The sequence below is a fragment of the Lissotriton helveticus genome, chromosome 6 (assembly GCF_964261635.1).
Source record: "Lissotriton helveticus chromosome 6, aLisHel1.1, whole genome shotgun sequence".
NCBI lineage: Eukaryota > Metazoa > Chordata > Amphibia > Caudata > Salamandridae > Lissotriton > Lissotriton helveticus.
The window spans coordinates 1,629,199,914-1,629,221,586 of NC_136067.1; the positions used below are offsets into that span (position 1 = coordinate 1,629,199,914).

The 21,673-nt window shown below is 42.0% G+C and overlaps 1 protein-coding gene across 6 annotated transcripts in view; it reads right to left on the reverse strand.

Annotated features, from left to right (window-relative positions):
• The window catches only part of EHBP1 (EH domain binding protein 1), a 2,232,712-nt gene that overhangs the window by 452,692 nt on the left and 1,758,347 nt on the right, over nt 1-21,673 (reverse strand). For all 6 annotated transcript variants that reach the window (XM_078649460.1, XM_078649459.1, XM_078649456.1 and 3 more), the window contains one exon: nt 10,988-11,111. In XM_078649460.1, the coding sequence (XP_078505586.1) occupies nt 10,988-11,111 (124 nt within the window). The remainder of the gene's footprint in view (nt 1-10,987; nt 11,112-21,673) is intronic.

Genomic DNA, 21,673 nt, shown 5'->3' on the forward strand with positions numbered 1-21,673 from the left:
TCGTAGTGGGAGTCCCACGGTACATAAAAAAGCAATAATATATACATAATAACCAAAAACCTTGGTAATAAACATCCGGGAATTAAAGTAACCCTAAGCTACAAGAGAAAGACTTCCACACTCATGACTATCATAGTCATTAAGTATAGTCCAAATTGCAGCCTATCAGGCGACAGCACCCACCAGAATGTTCTCCCCAGAGGCTCAGGCTCTCAGATTTTCTCGCACAGGAGTGCAAAACAAGATAACCTAAACTAGCCTCTGAGGGGAGGTGGGCGGGTTGCATGTGAATCTATGAAAGACACCAATACTGGAGAACCTCAGATTACAGGTAAATAACTATTGTTCTTCTCCAGTATTGGGGTGTCTTTCAAAGATTCACATGCCTGAATCAGAGTAGATAGCAGTACAGAACATAATGCTCGTAAGACTTGTATCAAGTATATATACATATGTATATATATATATACACACACATATAAATACACATATACTAAAATGAAGTATGAATAATATCATAATTGTACATAAATACATTTGTGCTTAACATATGCAGAACAAGTTCAAGATATATAAACAGTATGTCAATAAGCGTCTAAAAAGAGCATAGTAGAGGAGGGAGAACAGAGGCTCACTTTATTTAAAAAGATTGCGGAGAACAGCTTGTCCCACTGACGTATCTGCATTGCTTGATGTCTCCAAACAGTACTGTTTGGTAAAAGTGTGTCTGTTGGACCAAGTTGCCGCTCTGCAGATTTGATGGAGAGGGACGCCGGCATAAAGAGCGGTAGATGAAGAAATTGCTCTTGTAGAATGCGCTCTTGGCATTGCTTGCAAAGGTCTTCCCGCCTGCTGATGGCATAGACAAATCGCAGCAGAAATCCAACGAGCTATGGTTGGTTTGGAAACAGAATATCCTTGACGTAGCTTGCCATAGGCCACAAACAGTTGGTCCGATTTACGGATTGTTGCAGTCCATAGTAATTAAAACTTGAGACATCTTCTGATGTCAAGGGAATGCAAGGCCCTTTCCGCAGCTGTCTGCGGAATAGGAAAGAATGACTTCAAAATTATTGGCACATTAGGGTGGAAGTCGGCAGGTACTTTTGGCATGAAGCTGGGATTGGTGCAGAGCACTACTGATTTTGAGGTGAATTGAAGAAAAGGTGGTTTAATAGTGAACGCCTGAATGTCACTGACTCGCCTTGCTGATGTCAGAGCCAATGGCAAAGAAACTTTCCAAGCAAGTAACTTTAAGTCCACTTTATGACTAGACTCAAAGGGGTGTCGCATACGTTGTGTAAGAACCACATTAAGATGCCAGGATGGAGGTGGACGCCGAATAGGGGGGAACATCCAAAACAATCCTTTGAAGAATTGCTAAATGACTCTAGTTGAATGTAGAGAATTAGATCCGTCCTGCCGATACCTTGAAATTGCCGCCAAGAACACTTTCAAAGTGGAATGGCATAGGCCCGATCTTGCTAGGTGAAGAAAGAACGGCAAAATGTGTTCTGGTTTTGCCCGAATCGGATGTATCTTGGCAGAGTGACACCATATGCAAAATCTCCTCCATTTTAGCTTGTATGTTTTAATAGTAGCAGGTGCTCGAGCATTAGCTAAAACTTCCTGACAGTGCGCAGGAATATTCAGGTGTGCGAATTCAAGGTGTTGAGGAGCCATGCTGCTAAATTCAGAGATGCTGGGTCCGGGTGGCAGATCCGTCCGTTCAGGGTGGACAGCAGGTTCGGTATTGGTTGAAACTGTATGGGATCACACTCCGAAAGAAGGAGAAGTTCGGTGAACCAGTATTGACGAGGTCATCTGGGAACAATGAATACTATGTGGCAAGGCTGTCTCTTGATCTTGCGGAGAACTCTGGGAACCAACAGAATCGGAGGAAAGGCGTACGCAAATATCTGCGACCAATTCATCGAAAAACGCATTCCCGCATGAGTCGTTGTAGGGAACCCATCTTACAAAGGATGGGCATTTACGGTTCTGGCTGGTCGCAAACAGTTCCAGATCTGGGTGGCCCCACTCCCGAAAGACTCGGGTTAAAGTTGGGTGATGTAGCTCCCACTCGTGAGTGAATATTGCTGACCTGCTGAGGGAATCCACTAGAACATTGGAGACTCCTGGTACATGAATGGCTAAAAGGCTGATCTTGTGCCGAATCGCCCAATACCAGATCTCTTGAGCTTGTTGAGAGAGTAGGGCTGACTTTGTTCCTCCCTGCTTGTTTAAGTAATGCATACTTGTAGTATTGTCTGTTGCAATTAGAACTGAGGCTCCTCGAATGATTGTACAAAATGACTTCAGGGCCAAGAAAATGGCTCGCAACTCCAGAAGGTTGATATGCCACCTCTTTTGTTGGAGGCTCCATTTGCCGTTTACTGTCATCCCTTGAAGGTGTGCCCCCCCCCCCCCCCCATCCCTCGAGGGAAGCATCTGTGGTTATAGTGAAATTCGGCGGTTCGACCAGGAATGTGCATCCTTCTTTTACGTTCCTTATTTGAGTCCATCAAAGGAAGGCTTCTCGCATCAGAGGAGTGATGTGAACGATATCGTTAAACGACCCCGAAATCTGCAACCATTGAAACTTGAGTTCTTCTTGCAATGGTCCCATTCTGAAACGGCAGTTGGGTATCAAAGGGATGCAGGTAGAAATCATCCCTAGGAAGGACTTGCATAGTCGAACTGAAATGCACCTTTTTGATAGCAATGAGCGAACTGGCTTGCAGTTCTTGCGTTGCCTTTCTTTTGAGACGAAGGCCTGAGTTAGCTGGGTGTCCAATGTGGCTCCCAAAAAGGTCTTTCGCTGTGATGGAATCAGATGAGATTTTTCGAAGTTTATGGAGAGACCCAGAGAGTGGAACAGTGACAGACATCTTTGAACATGTGCGTTTGTGGTTTGAAAACAATTCGCCTCGATAAGGCAGTCGTCCAAGTATGGGAAAATTTGAATTCCTTCCAGACGAAGGTGTGCGGCCACCAGTGCTAGAACCTTTGTAAACACACGGGGTGCTGATCGTAGTCCAAATGGAAGGACTCTGAATTGAAAGTCCTTGCCAGCCACTCTGTTTTTTTTTTTTGTTTTTTTTTTTAAAACAAAATTTAAAATTTTTATTTTTTTATTGCGGGTTGATCAGGTGACAAGCATATTTGAAAAATTAAACCAACATAGAAGGAAGAGAAAAAAGGAAAACAGTAGAAAATACTTCATATATACAACATGAATTACACAAATAAAGAATACAAAAACATGATATGAGAGAAAAGAATTATGCACTAAATTAAATAACAGTCTTTGTCTCATGAAGCTGATAAACTAGACTGCTGGCCCAGTTTCCCCCTCCATCCATCGCTCTACCGGTTCCCAGATTTTAGTTCCCATCGCCCTTCTTTTGCGACCTTTCGTTCTATATATAGCTCGTTCCACAATATATCTTGCCAACAAACGCCCTCTCCAAGAAGAGAAGGAGGGTGGGTCTGGGCTAATCCAATCTTGTGTCACACATGAGCGGAAAATCCCAACCGATATGAATAGTAACTTTTTGTGATCGTCTATCATAGGTGCAGAAGATATTCCTATCAGAACAAGCTCTGAGGTGAGTATTACAGGAGTTCCAAGTATCAAGGAAAATAAAAATGTTGAATTGCTGATAGAATTCTACTTAAATGTGGACATGAAAAGAACATATGTACACTATCCGCTGCATGGAGCCCGCATCTATTACAAACAGAGCCAGCTGAAGAGCCCCATTTTGAGATTTTTGCGGGCGTATAATAGAGATCATATAGCACCATATAATGTTGGGTTCTACTCCTTCCTGAGAGCAGGATAGAATTAGCTAAATGAATAGATTCCTCCATTTTAATTGAATTCGATTCCAATTTCTCAGCCCAAAGATTTTGTCTAAAGAGTAGATCATCAGAATGTTGAAACAGGTGATTATAAAAATAGCCATGGATCTCTATGGCAGTGCCGACTATACGGGTTTAAAGAAAAAGACCTACAAGGCGTTAAAAGGCTTAATAAAAGAATATGGCTTGCTCGATGTAGCATTCGTTAAGAATCCTACATCACCCGATTATACTTTTTTCTCCGCTCCTCATCAAAAGATGGTGCGGTTGGATTCTTTTTTTATTGAAGCCTCCCTTATTGATAATACTATATTTGAGACATTCCCACAAGTAAAATCGGATCACAACCCAGTCAAAATAGAGCTAAAAGTCCATTCCGGTACTAACTTCAGGCAGTGGTCATTTGAGCGTAAACTGATGGCGGAATCAAAATATATAGAACATATGGGCAAGTGGATTATGGAATTCTTTAAATTTAACAGAGGAAGCGCCTCGCCTAACATTGTATGGGACGCTTTTAAAGTGGGTATGAGAGGAGAGACGCTTACATACACAATCAATAAACAAAAAACTATTCGGGATAAAAAGGATCATCAATACAAAGTAGTTCGAGATTGGGAGGAGAAACTGATATTTGCTATAAAGAATTACCAGGACACTGAACCTATAAAATCCTCATTGGCCATTCATAAAGCAGAACTTTATGAAGCCTTTGCAGATAAACTGGCAGAACAATCCGCAGTCATGAGAGCACAGATATTCGAGATGGGGGAACAATCTGGAAAAGTTTTGGCCAAAAGGATGAGACAAAAAGCAGCATCCACTTTTATTGGTTCAATCAAAGATGAGCTTGGTCAGATACATACTAAACCTGATGAAATCGTAGAGGTTTTTCGACAATTCTACCTCAAGCTATATGACCAAGATAATTTAAACTATTCTAGTGAATCATTATTAAATTTCATAATAAATGATATTGTGACCAAGCTCTCCTCTGAGCAGACCCAGTTTCTAGACCAGGATATCACATGGGAAGAGATAAATTCTGCGATCCTATCTCTTCACATTAGCAAAGCCATGGGACCAGATGGGATTCCATTAGAATTTTACCGGATCTTTAGGAATGTGCTAAAAGAAGATTTGTTGATAACATTCTTGGCAGCACAGAAAGGTGATACTCCTCCTTCATGGGCCGAATCGACTATCATGGCATTTATAAAAAAGGACAAACCTTCTTCTGATCCGGCCTCTTACAGGCCGATATCCCTCATAAATGCCGACAGTAAAGTCTATTCCTTGCCAGCCACTCTGAACCGTAATAGTTTTCTGTGTCTGGGTAGGATTGGCACATGAAAATAAGCGTCTTGGAGGTCGAGGGAGACCATGTGACCCCCCGCCAAAAGTAGTTGGAGGATTTCTTGAAGTGTAAACATTCGGAGAGATAACTTTTTCAGGTATTTGTTGAGGGCGCGAAGGTCGAGAATGGGGCGCCATTCCCCCGACTTTTTTAGTATCAGGAAAAATCTCGAATAAAATCCTGTTCCTTTTTGTAAAGGAGGGACCTTTTCGATTACTCCTTTGTGAATCATCAGATTTATTTGGGAAAAAAGCTCCTTGAGATGAGCAGGAGGTGGGCCCTTGGGAGGAGAGTTTGGGGGAATCTTTATGAACTCTAGAACATGGCCTCTGGCCACTATATCTAGAACCCATTTGTCTGTAGTAATTGCGGACCAGTGCCGAGTAGAATTGGGATATTTTTCCTCCATTTTTTGACTGGGGGGACGGCAGAAATGGTGGCAGGTGATGGGTCTCATTGTTTTTTCGTTGAATCCCGTCCACGGTAGGAGGGCTTCCTTCTTGATTGCGAGTAGGAGTTACCTCACTGCCCGTATGACTGTTGCCTGTAGGGCTGGTATCTTTGGTTGCCCTGAGAAGTTTGGTATGACTTTTGTTGATTGTAACCTCCCCTGTTGGAGAAGGATCCACGTCCTGTAGCACCTCGAAAGGACGACCTGCGAAATTGAAGGCTACCCAAGAGATCTTGCAGTTTCTGTGTCCTTTTTAATAGCCTGAAGGGCTTCATCGACATGCTGGCCAAATAGTAACTCCCCATCAAACGGCATATCAATTATTTTGTCTTGGACCTCTTGGCGAAAAGATGTAGATTTCAGCCAACCTTGTCTCCTTAGCACTGCTGCACCCGCTAACTGTCTGAATCCTGTGGATGCAATAACCACAGCTGCGTCAATTATTTCTGCAGAGGTACACTCTCCTTCATGCAAGATCTTCAAGGCCTCGGAAGGTTCTGGTAGCATGTTAACGTAGGGGTAGATGTCTGACCACATCTGCCTGTCATATCTTCCTAATATGGCTGGGGAATTTGCAGCATGGACAGTCGTGACTGCCATAGTGGAAACCTTCTTCCCAATCGAATCCAGCCGTCTTCCATCCCTGTCTGGTGGAGCTGTTATAGGCGAAGAGGGGTTCCTGGCATGTCTCTGCGCCGCTTGGGCGATGACAGTCAGCTTTCGGCTGACCTATGAAGCATGCAGGTGAATTGCTAGGTGTCTTATATTTTTTATCTAATCGAGGCAAGTCTGCAGGCAAAGAATTAGGTGCTGACATATTCTTCAACCCTTCCTTCCAGATGAAGTCTATGATGGGAATGGTCCGTACTTGTCTTTGTGGCAGATCTTTGAAATCATGGAGAAAGCAATCATCTTTCTTCGTGTCCATAGGTATGAGAAACCTTTTTGTCGCCCTCTCCAGAAGGAGATGAAAACCTTTGATGTCTACTGGAGGGGAATCAACCGGAGCTGGAGTTGACGGTGATGGAGTCTGAATTTGGTATTCGTCCCACTCCGAAAGCACAGATTTATCATCGACTTCTCCCTCTACCCTGTCATCATCAGTGGTATTAGCATCATGGGAGTGATGAGATGGTACTAGAGAAGGTAGTCTACCCTGTCATCATCAGTGGTATTAGCATCATGGGAGTGATGAGATGGTACTAGAGAAGGTAGTCTAGGAGATCTTAAAGAAGTTACAGAAGCCTGAGGCATGGGCGTAGATGGAATAGACTCTGCCGATTCAGATGAAGGAAAACAGCGATAACAGTCGTCCAACATGTATTGTAAGTTATTAAGCAGGCCCAAAGGCATTTGTGCTGTGGGGGCCGTGACAGGAGCTGGAGCTACAGACTCAGGGCACGAGTCTTCTTCTTGGTCTTCGTCTTGATACTTAATCAGCAGTTCCGACTGACTTCTAGCAGTGCGGAATCTGTCATCCTCTTCGGATTCCTCTTGGTCCTTGTCAGAATCCAGCAATTGCTCAGGCAACTTCAATGGGGATTTAGCTTCCAATGAAGAGCCGCGTCTTTGTAGCAAAGAAGCCACTGTCGTAGGTGGGGCAGAGGAGGCAGTAGCCGTTGTTGCAGACCAAACTTGCATTTCTGTGCAAGATGACAAAAGAGGCGTCGACGAATGGGCCGTCGACGATACCGTCGTCGATGGAGTCGGCGTCAGGAAAGTGACTGTCGACGAGGCAGCTGTTTTCGTCGACGAGGTCCTCAACAACGAGGCAATCTCCGACGACGAGGCAATCTTCGTCGACGATGTGGCCGCCGACAACGAATCAAACTTCGTCGACGACGAGGCAGTCTTCGACGACGAGGTAGTCTTCGTCGATGAAGCAACCATTGACGAGGTAGACGTTGACGAGATCTTCTTAACTTTCGCCGTCGACGGAGCGCTGACGACAGAGATGAAGCTGATGACATTATCATCTTGGGTCTCGGCGACGAGAAGGTAACTGTCTACGTAGAAGTGGCGTTGACGATGATAACCGTCGACGACGGAGCTATTTTCTTAGGAAAATCTTTCTTAGGAAGTCTTTTCGACGCCAGAGACTTTCCAGTCTTTCTCGGGGGCGTAACAGGCTTAGATTTTGAAGGTGGAGAAGCCTTTTTTGAGGAAGAAGAAGAAGGCAAACTTGAACCCTTAGTGGGTTGAACTTTTCTAGACACCTTAGCCCCAGGAGAAGATACATCTTCCTCAGCCATCCCCTTCCTAGAGGATACAGATGAAGCAGAGGCCACACTTCCCACCTTAGATAAGGGGGTGTCCTGGTCTTTAATCTTCTGTAGCCACAGAAGTAGGTGCCCTTCTCTATCCCTGATGGTCTTCTGAGGGAAGGTCCTAAACATTTTTACAATCTCTCACCTCATGATCTGGATAAAGGCAGTAGATGCACTTTTTGTGGGGATCTTCTGAAAACAGCCGGAGCTTCCCACAAGATTCACAAGGCCTAAAGAGAGATTTCTTAGAAGATGACATTCTGAAGAGTAGAAAAAATCCAGAAAACTAGTGAAGTACTGAGCAGAGCTCAGGAAGACTCCCTTCACACGACGTGCGGTAGAAAATCTGAGAGCCTGAGCCTCTGGGGAGAACATTCTGGTGGGTGCTGTCGCCTGATTGGCTGTGGTTTGGACTATACATAATGACTATGATAGTAATGAGTGTGGAAGTTTTTCTCTTGTAGCTTAGGGCTACTTTACTTCCTGGTTGTTTATTACCAGGGTTTTTGGTTATTATGTACATATTATTGCCTTTTTATGTACCGTGGGACTCCCACTCCGACGACGGGGAATGATTCAGGCATGTGAATCTATGAAAGACACCCCAATACTGGAGAACCAACGTTTTCTCCAGTGGCGCTTGTAGGGAATGGGGGTGGCAGGACGGGTGGGTTGAAAAATATGTTTTTTAAAACGCACTCACCTTTTCCGCCACCTCTCCTCCGTCCCCGCTTCCATTCTCTTCCTAACTCCTGTCTGGAAGAAACTGCAGGTGGCACCAAGGCAAACAGGCTCCCCTGAGCCAATCACAACGCTGCAATGCAGTGTTGGGTATTGGTCTGCGCGCCATTGATCGGCGCTCAGATGGGGACAAGGAAGCCTGTGCATATTCCCCTCCAGGCTGAACATTACAGCCTGGCGGGGAATATAAAAAGTGCGCATGAATGTCAAGGCCGGGCCATGACGACCGGCCAAGCAGTCATGAGCACTTAAGTGTGCACAAACTACTCCCTGGGATACCAGCCCCGTGGCAACACAGCCCCACAGTAACAAAAAATAAAATGATAACTTTAGTATTGTCATTTTATTTTTCCCTTTTTGACTGCTCTAAAAGCAGTGGGGCGGCTCTCCTCTGCCTTAGCGGAGGAGCCCCCTCTTGTTTTCTCAACTAAGAACGCTCTTTGCAGAGTACAGTAACCTCCTACCCATTTTCATGAGCTTTTGTAAACTCCTTTAAATGGGTGTTTTTCAAACTGGATGCTCAGTTACAAGATGTTGATACTCCTGTGAGGATACTGGCTGAATTAGAAGAACAATGCACAGATACTTCTCGATGTCCTCACATTCAAAGATACCCATGCAAAAGTTTGTATAAGCTAACATGCTTTCCGGTGATAGAGACCATACTTTAGACTGTAGACCAAAATAAAATGAAGAGCTAAAAAGTTATGACAGACTCCAATTGTATACTTCCACTGGTTGCTCTCACCCCACTACAATCTTCAAGTGTGTGCACACACAGCTACATAATCTACTGGAATAAATGACCAATCCATCAAAGAAGCACATAAGGCCGAGACATAAGAGACTGCTGCAGGTCTATCATTGCTTAGTTGACAGCTGAAGCACCTCAAATTATTACCATCTGTGAAATTTGGTAGGTCATTCTAACAATTATTTAAGAACTTTTGACCCAATAGTGACCGAAAACTGTTATTTTTCCTCAGAGTGCTGTCCCGACAAGTATTAACTGTGTCATAGGTACTAGTGAGATTCTGCACACTGCGTCAACATAAACTGTCACAGTTTGACAGTCATGCAGAAGAACCACAGTCAAATATACCAAGGAACTAACACTTTATGGATTGAAACAACACATTTATCTAAGTGTTTGAATAGATATTCCAGGCAAGTGCAACATCGCCATACATGTCTATCAAGGACTAACTAACCAATTATATGGGAGCAAGCACATACATTTACTTAAGTAATCATAACTTAAATTGTAATTGGCATTATTTTCAGTATTGCTGGCCTGCAGATGAATAAGAGGCGAAAGGCACTAAAAAAGTGGCAATAACCGAGTTAATTTAAGGCATGACACATTTTCTTACTTGGTTTTATTTTCAATTCTGAGCATGTCTCTAAATTCCTGTGACCGTGACATTACTGGTATATGGGCTGCAGGCCATTTATAAAAAAAAGTGTCCCTGTAATAGGCAATGAATTTTGATGATCCAAATGAAATATGACGGGGAATCGGAGCGGGGGTGGGGGGGAACATTCATTACGTGTAATTTGTGGCGCCATTTGCTTCCACTCTCACAAAGTTAGACGGTGCAGCGGTGTAACCTGAAGCACTGTGTTCTACCGGGCTGAAGAATGCCCATGTTCTTCATTTAAAACCAACTCAAATATTCGAACACTCAAACTCATCAAGGATGCAAACGTCGCACGAGCTGAATAATGAAAAACAAAGTCATTAATTTACCACTAAAATACAAAACCCTACACAAACATCATTGTGTACTTAAAATGGTTACAGAAATATTTTTTTTCAACCCTTGTGCAGTGCAAGGGACATTCGAGGAGTCTCCACAACAAGGTACCACTCTCCTATTTCAGTCATGTCGCGAACGGAACCCATGGACTGTACCTGGTTGCGTGCAATGCATGGCTTTAGCTGCCCAAATGTCCCCTCGGCGCCCCCACCCCAAGGAGAGAGCGTAGAAGAGGGCAAGATCTCTCTCCCCCTCTCGGCGGCAGTGGCATATCAATGAGGCACAGATATGTCTTCGCGCTCTGCATGGATGAGCACAGTGTTCAATAGCGCTGGCTCACACGGTATCAGGGCGAGTTATCACTTCCCATGAAGGCACGCTTATCGCCGGGGCCCAGAGAGGTGGCTGCAAATCACAGCCTTTTCATTTTCAAGGCAGTTCTGCTGAACATTCAGGCTTCAAAGATTCACACTTCCAAAACTCTATGAGAGTTTGTGAACGCTCAATTTGCCAAAACTGTTTACAGTGTAATTGGGCACCGTACCTGTGTCCATGAGATAGCGCAGACGCTTCTCCACCAGTGCGGCACGGGTGTCAATTTGCTTCTGCTCATTCTCCAGTGCTGCCAATTCTCCCACAACATACTGACTGGTGTCTTTGAACCCTTTCTGTTACAGAGAACAAACAGGAAGGAAAAACATCACTGGTAAGTTGCATTTTTATTTCTATACACACACACTTAGCACAGCACTTACCGAAACAACCTAACACACTTTGATACCAAATAATAATAACACTTAAAAGTCCCGTGCGCGCGCATTTATTTAGCCGGCATTTGATAGTGCGGACTGGGTGCCTGCAGGCGTCAGATTGATATATATGCATGCATACCTCACATCCTCACTACCTGCGTGTTTATTTTCAAGACGCTAAAACCAACTGACGCTGACTTGGGGGTTCGGGGAGCCCATACGGATTAAAACAAAAATCTCAAACATTCTAAAAATGCCCCAGGTTAGGTAGAAACGTAAGCATGGTTTGGGGGATTTGTCTGGGCACAGCTGCACCTAAGCAGAGGACACAGTTTGTAGTCACACCGTGAGCCATGTCCTCGTGATGCCTCCACAGCTACAGTATATGACCAAAGGCCACGTCTTGTGGCCAACCACTACAGATGTGGTATTCTCACCTGCAACTGACTATTCTTTTTTCAGTAGTTGATCAAAGAGGTTCTGAACCTCAGTGTGGTTTGCGAAGCACGGCTATTTTAAGGTATTTTAAATCACCTTAAAATGGCAGTGGTTCTTACTGACATTTTAAGGTGACCGACCGTGACTTTCTTAAAGGGGTGGTGACTTTCGAACTGCAGTACAGTTCAAAAAGTGCAATTCAATTTCTCCCATACTCCTGCTGTGGTTTTTTTGTTAACTATTCTGGCAAATGACAAGATGGCTTGACACAACTATAATACTCACACTGCAGCTGCCCATGACCTCAGGTTACATTACAAAGGACGTTGTCCATGACATTACCAGTGAAACGACAAGAACAACTATAAATCAGCAACTAGATGAGGCAACACAGAGGAAAGGCTGCAATTCCATTGAAGGTATGTTCTCATAGACATTGAGTTGAGATTCATGCTTGCACTGCCCTTATCAGCCACTTTACGTCTTCCAAATTTTATAAAGAGAAGGAATGCTGCTAAAGTTCCACTCATTCATAATACAGCTCATCATAGAAGTTAGATACAAATAAAAGCCAGCAGTATCAGTTTCAGCAAATAGGCGTCCTTTTAGAAATGAACTATATACAGATTAAAAACTCCTGCAGTTCTACTCTGAAATAACTAATATTCTTCCAAACATTAAATTCGAATGTACGGTTGCAGTATCACTTCGAGCAGCTAAATATCTTCAAAGAGATCCTAATGAGAAAAAAGGATGCATGCTTCTCCATTTATACTCTAAATCAACAGACATCCCCACAGACAATAAATGAGCATGAAGATATACAGTAAGACTGCTTTCTGCTCTCTGTAAACCGGTTTGAAAAACATGTGATGGGCTTCTTTCCTACAGTATGTGATTAGCAATACCGTGTGAGTTTACTACATTTTTTAATGAAGATACTATAAGGAATGTCCAGTGATGATGTTTGAGGTGCCAACGAGTGCAAGTACCAGGTTGTAGTTAATCATAACTGTGGAAAATATGTTTCCATTTTTACTAAACAAACATTTCTGCCTCAGAAACAACACATATACTTCATTATTATGTTTTATTCAATGACATCATTTAAATTCTTCTTCAAAAGTTCAGACAATTTGTGTCTGGCTTTTGCTTTCAAAGAGGCTTTTCACTTTGCATTTCCAAACCTGGCATAAAAAGCCTTTGAACATTATATTGTATCTTTTATAGAAGTCCAGAGTCTGAGGTTTACAAGTGAATATATTGTTGTAGAGATAGCCAAAATGCAAAAGCCTGTTCACAGCAGACCCATATACAAGAACCCTGCAAAGAGTGCTTCAGTCATATATACAATGAGGACGTTGGAGTACCTCGAATGCAAATACAGCTTAAACCAATTTAGTAAACTGCAGCAACATTATTACACAATGGAATATGAAGCAGAAACAATGAAGTGCACTGCTTAGGAGGAAGACTCTGCAAGCATTTTTAAAGCACTTTCTTTGTTTCGGCTCATATGTGAGACTGTGAGAATGCAATGCCAGCTTCTTCAGGCCACTTTACAGTAGAAACAACTTCTTTGTTGCAGAAAGACCCCTGAGCTGGCGTCATGCTTTTTAGGCTGACTAAAACTCCCAGAAAACTGCTTGGTGCTCTGGAGGGGGAAGAGTAGGTGGTCTCTCCCACTGTTCGTCACTACAGAGAGCTAACAGCTTTCCCGCTGCGCAGGGCACGCTCTTGCTTGTTGGGCTGACTACAACTCCCAGAAAGTTGTTTGGTTCTCTGGAAGGGGTGGAAGAGTTGGGCTCCTCCCACTGATCATCAATACATAGAGCGAACAGCCTTCCCACTGTACAAGATGTGCTCTTGCTTGCTGGGCTGACTACAACTCCCAGAAGGCTACTTGGTCCGCTGGAGGAAGTGCTTCATTATAGTGGTAAACTGTTCTACCCAGAAGAAATAGCCTTGGCGAGAGATTTTTGCCCTTGGACATGAATGACTCTATATTGACTGTACTTGGGGAGATAGTGGTCGTAAATCCAATCGAGGGAAATGTATCTTCTAGCACGGTTTCACAAAGTGATGTCTTAGCATTAGACTGTTCACAAGAGAGTGAACCAGGTTACATGGCAAAAAGGAAAAGGTGGGTGTGTTAAAAAAACAGTTGCTCAATAGGATAACTAACCCGAGAACACTGATTTGGGCATACTGGGTAAAATGGAGATTCTCCCACCTAGGAAAATTTTAACGAAAAATTGAGGGATATGATTAAATGTTATGTGAATTCAATATTCGAATGTATGTGTGGCACGAAAGGGGTAATTGCTGAAATTGCTGCACGTCTGCACATTGTATCTCCTGCAGTACGGTATTACGTTTCGCAATATACTCAACTGGTTGAGCCTGTCCACTGCTCATCAACAATTAACTACCGGTTATTACCACTCAGTGACCCAGCCCTGTTATCCCTCGTTGCTAATAATGCCACAGCCTGGGTGATAGTGACCCAGGAACCATCTGAAAGATCAAACCACCTCCAAGGAGTCCAGACACTTCGATTGTTCCCTATGTGATAAACATTGGTAGTTTTTAACACAGCTGTGTCTTAATCTTCCTCCTGAATGTAGTCCTTATGTGATTGTGATGACCAATGTCCCAGTGTTAGCCCCCAGTTCACTGGAGTCAACAACACAGCTCAAAAACAAGGTGTGCTATTTCTTCACATAACACACAAACTTTAACCTCTAGCAGTACACTCAAATTTTGTTTGTGAGAAGGGAAGTGTCTTAGCATAAAACATCACAGGTGTGTGGTTATACATTTTGACAATCATTGGTTGACCAAACATTTTATTTAAAAATACTCCTTCCAGGTCATAAATGAGCATATGCATTTAGTAGACCTGGATTTTTTTATAGATAGACACCAGCAGTGTTGGGAAATGTTGGTTCATTAGGGAAAACGAGCACCAATCCGGTCTCTTATAATTACCCAATTCTGGGACACAATTTGCAAGCTCTCTCAGACCTAAATCAAACAGATTGAAAGAATAGGAGGGATAGGCTTACGTAAGGGATACCTACTTTTTCTAATGACTGATCCACCCCGAAGTTGTGTTACTCTGCCATGCCCAAAAGATGCTCCCCGCTTATTGATCTGATTTGTTGAATCCCAGGCATTGCCCCCAAATTGACTGATGAAGACTGTCTTCTTTACATAAAGAATTACGATGTAATCATGCTACAGGAAATTTGGGAAATCAATCAAACTATACTGGAGGGATTTTCCAGCTATACTTCACTTGCCTCTCAGTTCATCTTGGGAAGAGCTAGGAGAGATTAACTACAATGTATAGAGTGTTACTTGATTTCAAGATTATACCTGTTCCTATCCAACACCTTGGCATTCAAATTTTCTGGGTTACTTGTACAAGATGTTTTAATTTTTTCATTATTAACTATTAAAATGATGTGCAGGTTTGTGGCACTGGGGTAGCAAAGACTTCGTATTTGGATTTTTGGATGTGCTGAGGAACAGATCTAAGGTTATGCTGAAAACTTTTAATGTTATATTATGAAGAAACTTCAACTCCAAAATAGGGTTTAGCCCTACTTTTGTGTTCTACTTTGTAAAACCAACTAGCCATCTGACCACAGAAAGGATACTAGGGTGGGCTACATTATATAAATAATTAACTTTGACTCATGCAACACTACCAAGTTATTAGGTGATCGGGAGAGCCAAAATCCCACATATATAAGTTGGTGTGTGGGACAATAATTGATTATATTTTTGTCTCACGGCTACTGCATAATTATATTCAGTGAGTGGGTACAAGGGATAATGCTTTCAGTGACCACAATCCTATTGAGCCACATTTACATTTACCATCACGTAATAAGAGACCACTGGAGAAGGGCATCACTGATCTGTCCATTAAAGATAAAGGCCTATGGCTCAGCTGGAGGACAGAGCCAACTTCTTCATGGTCAATGAATGCCTGTTGAATGAGGGCATCATGTAGACTTCCATCTTCAAACTTTTGTTTCCTTGGGACATAATATAAATAAATTACTTCTGGTCCCTTTCAAAAATCAAGATCAGAACCAACATTGATGGTTTGATTAGAAGTGTAGGGCTGTCAACAGCAACCTACGTAGGGCCCTAAATAATACACCCAGCTATCAAAATGTGATTAGGAGATGTAGGATTGTATACAAAAGCAGCATTGACAAAGGAAATTGGTAATAAAAAAAAGAAATCTGAGAGAATGTATTTACTGCTTGTGTGGCCAAGAACACTGGCCAATTTTGGAAAATCGCCAAATCAGATAATCTAAATGTGGGCAAATCGTAAGGGTTGAGCACAAACATCAAGTCAGAGGTTTGGGTAGAACAGTTTACCACCTTGAAGCAAATCCCAAGTACAAAGTCAATGAATCTTCTCCAAATTATCCCCTAGCTATTAATTTCGAGTTGCATGAGGTAATTATTGCTATCACCCAAAGCCCCTCTGGTAAGGTTCCTGGCACTGACAGGGTCCCCATGGACCTGTTGAAGTCTAACACTGATTCCTGGTCATACGTTATAACTAAGGTGCTAAATTCAGCAAACACAACTAAATTACCACTCTTCTGGCTCCCCTCCTCTATTTTCCTAGTTTATAGAAAAGGGAAATAAACCAGATCCGTGGTTTTACAGACAGATTTCCATGCTTAATTCAATAGTCAAGATGGTTGGGCAATTTATTTTACAACACATAATGGATTTGGCATAAGAAGCTAATACTTAATCAGTGACAAAGTATAGTTTATGAGAGGAGTCGGGAACACAGGGACAGTGTCTAAATCGCCACATGCTGGGTAGCAAATTAACTGTAGCAGAAAGAGGCACACTGTATTTATCTTTTATGGATCTCAGCAGTACCTTTGATCAAGTTCATCGGTCTAGGCTCTGGGGCATCTCAGCGGGTGTGGGTATGGAGCTTGCTCTGTTTGACTTTCTTGGCACTTTACATACAAGTGTTTCTGTTTCAGTGAGATATGGCGTAGATGGGGAATGCTATGGGTCAACTGAGTTACAATAGGGGGAAATGCAAAGGGCACGTTTTAGCACCCATCCTGTTTTTATTATATATCAACAATTTAAATGCTTTCCTAATTTCGAAAGGAAAGGACATGACCACGGTGCGTTCTAACCTTGTGCTAGCCTTACTGTATGCTAATAGCACGGTTTAAATTCTCACACCCCTAACATCTTAAAGGTCTTATTAATAGCTGTGTCACCTACATAGATAGACTTGATTTAGAGATAAATGTTCCCAAAACATTTTATATGGCCTGTAGTCCCAGGTTGTATAGATCATGGCCAAATTATTACAAGGGAAATTTTACTGGAAGGGTTAACTCATTCCCTTAATTCAGAATCACATTTGACTCCTCAAGTTCCTGGACACAGTGCCAGTAAGTAAGTTTAAACAATCCACTGGGGTTTTATTTAACTTTGCACAGAGTCGAAAAAAAGATCAAGATCCTTTTAGAAATCTACAAACAAAAATGTTTACCTATCCTAACCTATGAAGGAACCAACCATCTTGGGCTACAGTAAAGTAGCCTATCTCCAGACAGAGGAAATTTGTTTTTTTAATGGCTTTTAGGACTCTATCCTAGTAGTCCTCATTGTTTCTTACATGATGAACTGGTAATAATGTATCTGGTTTCAACAGTACCTATTTGTTCTTCCGAATCTTTGCAACCACCAAGCTCTATAATAAGGCCCTACTACCTATTTTTTCTCTGTCACCGACCTCCCAGAGCAGGCTAAGACACTACTTACCGCTCTTGCAATATAGCATTATAACACCTTAAATTAAACAAACCAAACTATTATGCACATAGATATATCATAATATAGAAAATCTTCCTTTTCTGTGCTGTTGCTCTGTAACTTTTGCATTTTGCTGGACCCTCTATTTTTTCTGGCTTTAGAAGTATGTGCGCTTTAACCCTGCTAACCGGTGGTAAAGTGCCTGTGCTCCCCCTTTAAACATGGTTGAATTGGCATATTCCTAATTAGTTCCTTAAATTATCTAGAAGTCCCTTGTACATGGTACAAAATCTACCCAGGGTCTGTAAGATACATGTCACTAGTGGATTGCAGCAACTATTGTGCCACACACTACAGTGACAGTGTAAACACATGGCTTCAGACCTACCAGCCTGACTGTAGCAGGGTAAAAACTGCAATTCGAACTGCCACAATACACCCTTATGACAAGTCAAAACTTTCCTTTTTTAATATTAATAAGTCAATCCTATGTAGGGCTTGTAGCGCATAAGGTAGGGTGCATGGTATTTAAATGAAGAACATACAGAAATGTAATATTAACTTGTTCTTACAGTGATTAGCAACCAAAAGTTATTTTTCACTCCGGCAAGCCTAACTGTCATATTTAGAAAACTAGATTACAGATTAAAATCCTAATACTGTAGCTCAGGAATAGAACTAGCTTTAAAAATAATGAAACAACTATTTTTAATTGCTATTAAAAATCCAATTTAATTGTGAAGTCGGATTTTCAATAAATATTAAGGAGAAGAAGCTTTTAGAAAGTTATAGTTTCCCTGTTTGAATTTGCCGGAGGCTAATTTGCATTTCCTCTACAACTTCTCCCAGCCAGTATTCAGCATTTGATCAGGTGTGAATAAGGTGTGAAATTACTCCCAGGAGCGAACAAAAAGCTCACCAGAATGGCCAGGGGTGACTTCTCTAGACCTCAAGGAACATGTGGGCTTTGGGCATCCTTTCTGACAATACAGTGACAAATCCTACTGAACTGTAAAATCCTGCTTGCCAGGGCTGCTGGGGTGTACATATAACACTAGGAGTGCAAAGGAAGAAAACAGGATCACAAGAAATTCTTGAGTATGCACTGTCTGCTGGAAAACATTGCCTTTGTCCTACCAGACTTTTGTCTCTGGGTTTATTGGGGGGTACAATGGCTGGTTCAAACTAGATTTTGGGGTTAGATACGAGCGACACTCTAATACCCATAGTTCACTCCCCACACCTTGCTCTCAGAACCCCAGATGAGTGTGGCCGAAGTCTCCAAGTGATCCTGTGGTGGATTGGGACTTAATTGCAGTCTGCCTCAAATTGCACCTAGGTTCCAATATATACTATGACAATTAACTATCATTGCCGCCCTATGCTTTTTGGAGCTATTTGCACTAAAAACATTGAAAATTCATTTCTCCAGTTCCTCTGATTGGATTTTTGTCATTTTGGTGTAATTTCGTTTATTAATTTTGCTCAATTGTTTTCAATTTCAGTTTAGGATTTTTATTGTTTTGCATTTTGACTTTATTACTGTTTTGGTACTGCATAAATACTTTAAGCATTACCCTGGGTTAAGGCTGTCTGCACTGTGCCATGGCTACCTGAGGGTTCAGCTCAGGTTCATTTAGTGACATTAAGGGTTCACCTTAACAAAGATTGTGATTATTCTTCCAGGTGGGTAGCCACTCGCCTCAAATAATCCAATTTCTTACACACAACAGGAGTATCTTTAAAGTGCTCATTCACTCATTGGTTTCAAGCTACTGATTACCAGATGTTTATTGTTACCAAACTCAATGCTACCCATTTTATCGACCTTGGGAAGATGAAAAACTAAGTGGATCTTCAAAGATTCAAACGAGAGACCACATGGTCAAACACAGGTCTCTGAAGTGGATGGCACAATATCATTATCATTAAAAAGAGCAAAATTGAATTTAAAGATCTATGCAATGTTATGCTAGCGCCGTAAACTGTGAACTATTTTTTTATATTCATAAATCGAGCTATTCAACTACGTTGGCCCTACATTTCAAGCAAAGAAAAAAATGGTTGTCTGCCACCTGGGGATAATAAGTATGTTTTAGGATGTCCAAGCCCTTTATATTATCTCCTGAGCTACGGCCCTGCTTTCAAAAGCTGAAACCAAATAGTCTGAGTAATTTCAGAGATGACTTCTCTGCGCTGGAATCTGAACCGTGCTAGACAGAACACTAAAATATTCCTCATGCACACTAATTAGCATCAAACCTATTTAGTTGACAAAGAGCTGCCAACTCCACAGCACTTTTCCTCAACACGCCCACAACCATTAGTAACACTAAACAGATCACAACGTCACAGACCATACTGCATCATATGTATATACCTGGCTAGCGAGGTCTGTCTCGAAAACAACATGCACACGCTGGGCAATAAACAAATGACACCCAGTATGTATGTTTGTATGCATGTGAATGTCTATATGTGTGTGTATATATATATATATATATATATATATATATATATATATATATATATGTGTGTGTGTATGTGTGTGGGTATATATATATATATATATATATATATATATATATATATATACATACCCAAGCGCGGGTACAGATGACCATTGTCAAGTCCAATAAAAGAAGTATAAGCTTATTTAAATGTAAACTGTTTATACTTAACTTCCTGGCTGTGATGACACCAAGAGGGGCAGATACTTTGCTGATCTGCAACGTGACCTACTGATGACATCACAGTTAGTAAGAGAAATGTAAACAAGACAAATGACTTTGCAATTAAGGAATAAGTAAGGCATGGATATTGGAACAAATGCTTTCCAAGTAGGCCTATCCCTTTAAAACGCAAGGCACACTTAATAGAGTCGGGGTTGGAGCTGCTTGCCAACTCAAGGTGTGGGTGACAGTCTCCAAAAGGGATTTTTTGAAAAGTGTAGGATACAGGGCAGTCGGTTCAACAGCAAGGGCTAAACTTTGCTGCTTTACACAAGATTAATCTGCAGCAAACCCAGAGTTGAATAATTTCAACAAGCATGAAAAATGAAAACTATTAAACTAAATATTAAAACGGAAAGACTTATGAGCTATCATTCTATAGCACCTTCATAAGTGTTACACTAAAGAACATTGGACATGCCTTTTGGTGCTACACGCACATACACCCAACAAAACAATGTTCTTATGTAAAGTGCTCTAACCCCAATTGCTTCTGGTCCACACTATATAAAACTGCTAATTAAAAAATAACATGAACCAGGCCCCAGCCTATCGAAAATGCATTTAATGCTGGACACCAGTGAACCAACACACAGTGTTTCAAGACCAAAGTAAATGCAGATTCACGCTATTCAAGAACTGGGTAGCATCATATAGAATGTCCAGGGCACCACAAGATGCACATGCCAATTCCCACTAGACCATCACAGACAGAGTCTGAGAGCAGGTATCGCAATATTGCAATGGTACACTGCCCAATTGCGGGCTTTGCTTCACTGGTGGCATTAATTATTCCCTACTTCTTTAGCACATTGAAAGCTTTGTCGAGTTGTAAAGTGTGTTATAAATAAAGTGTATATTGTAGTACTATCTAATTACACCAGGTCATCATGCAGTATTTGCCTTTAAGGGAAGTTACACTGGCTTGACACTCTTGGATCTTGAACCTGTGACTTTCACTATGTGCAACTTGGACAGCTAGGAGGGCATGGTCTAATGACCCACTGTTCCGGTCATTAAGCAGATTGACTAGACTAAGGATGGCGAGTGCCTGCGACAGGCCAGGTTGTGTGCCGTGAGAAATAGGAATTCCGGCTCCAATGTGCTCTTCCTGCCTCTGTCCTGCAGCTGTCCATCAAAGGCAGCACGCTCCCTGGGGTCTATCAAGTATTTCCCTCACAAATCAATTTTACACATGATCAGCCCATACCCCTACTGAGCAGAACCTCCCCGTTAATTAAGTAAGGAAATTACCATATATATTATATGAATGCAAACATCATTCAGCTAGTAATTCACGGCTGATCTGGATAATGGAAAGGTTGAACACCCATTAACCCAAGCCAACAAAGTGGGTTGGCTGAGAAATTCTAGCAGGTCTCCTGTGACTCCTTCCCGCCAACTGCAGTTCAGTAGTATCTGCTATTGTAATAATTAAAATCCTGCCAGCAGATCAATACCAGAATCTCTTCATGGGAAATAT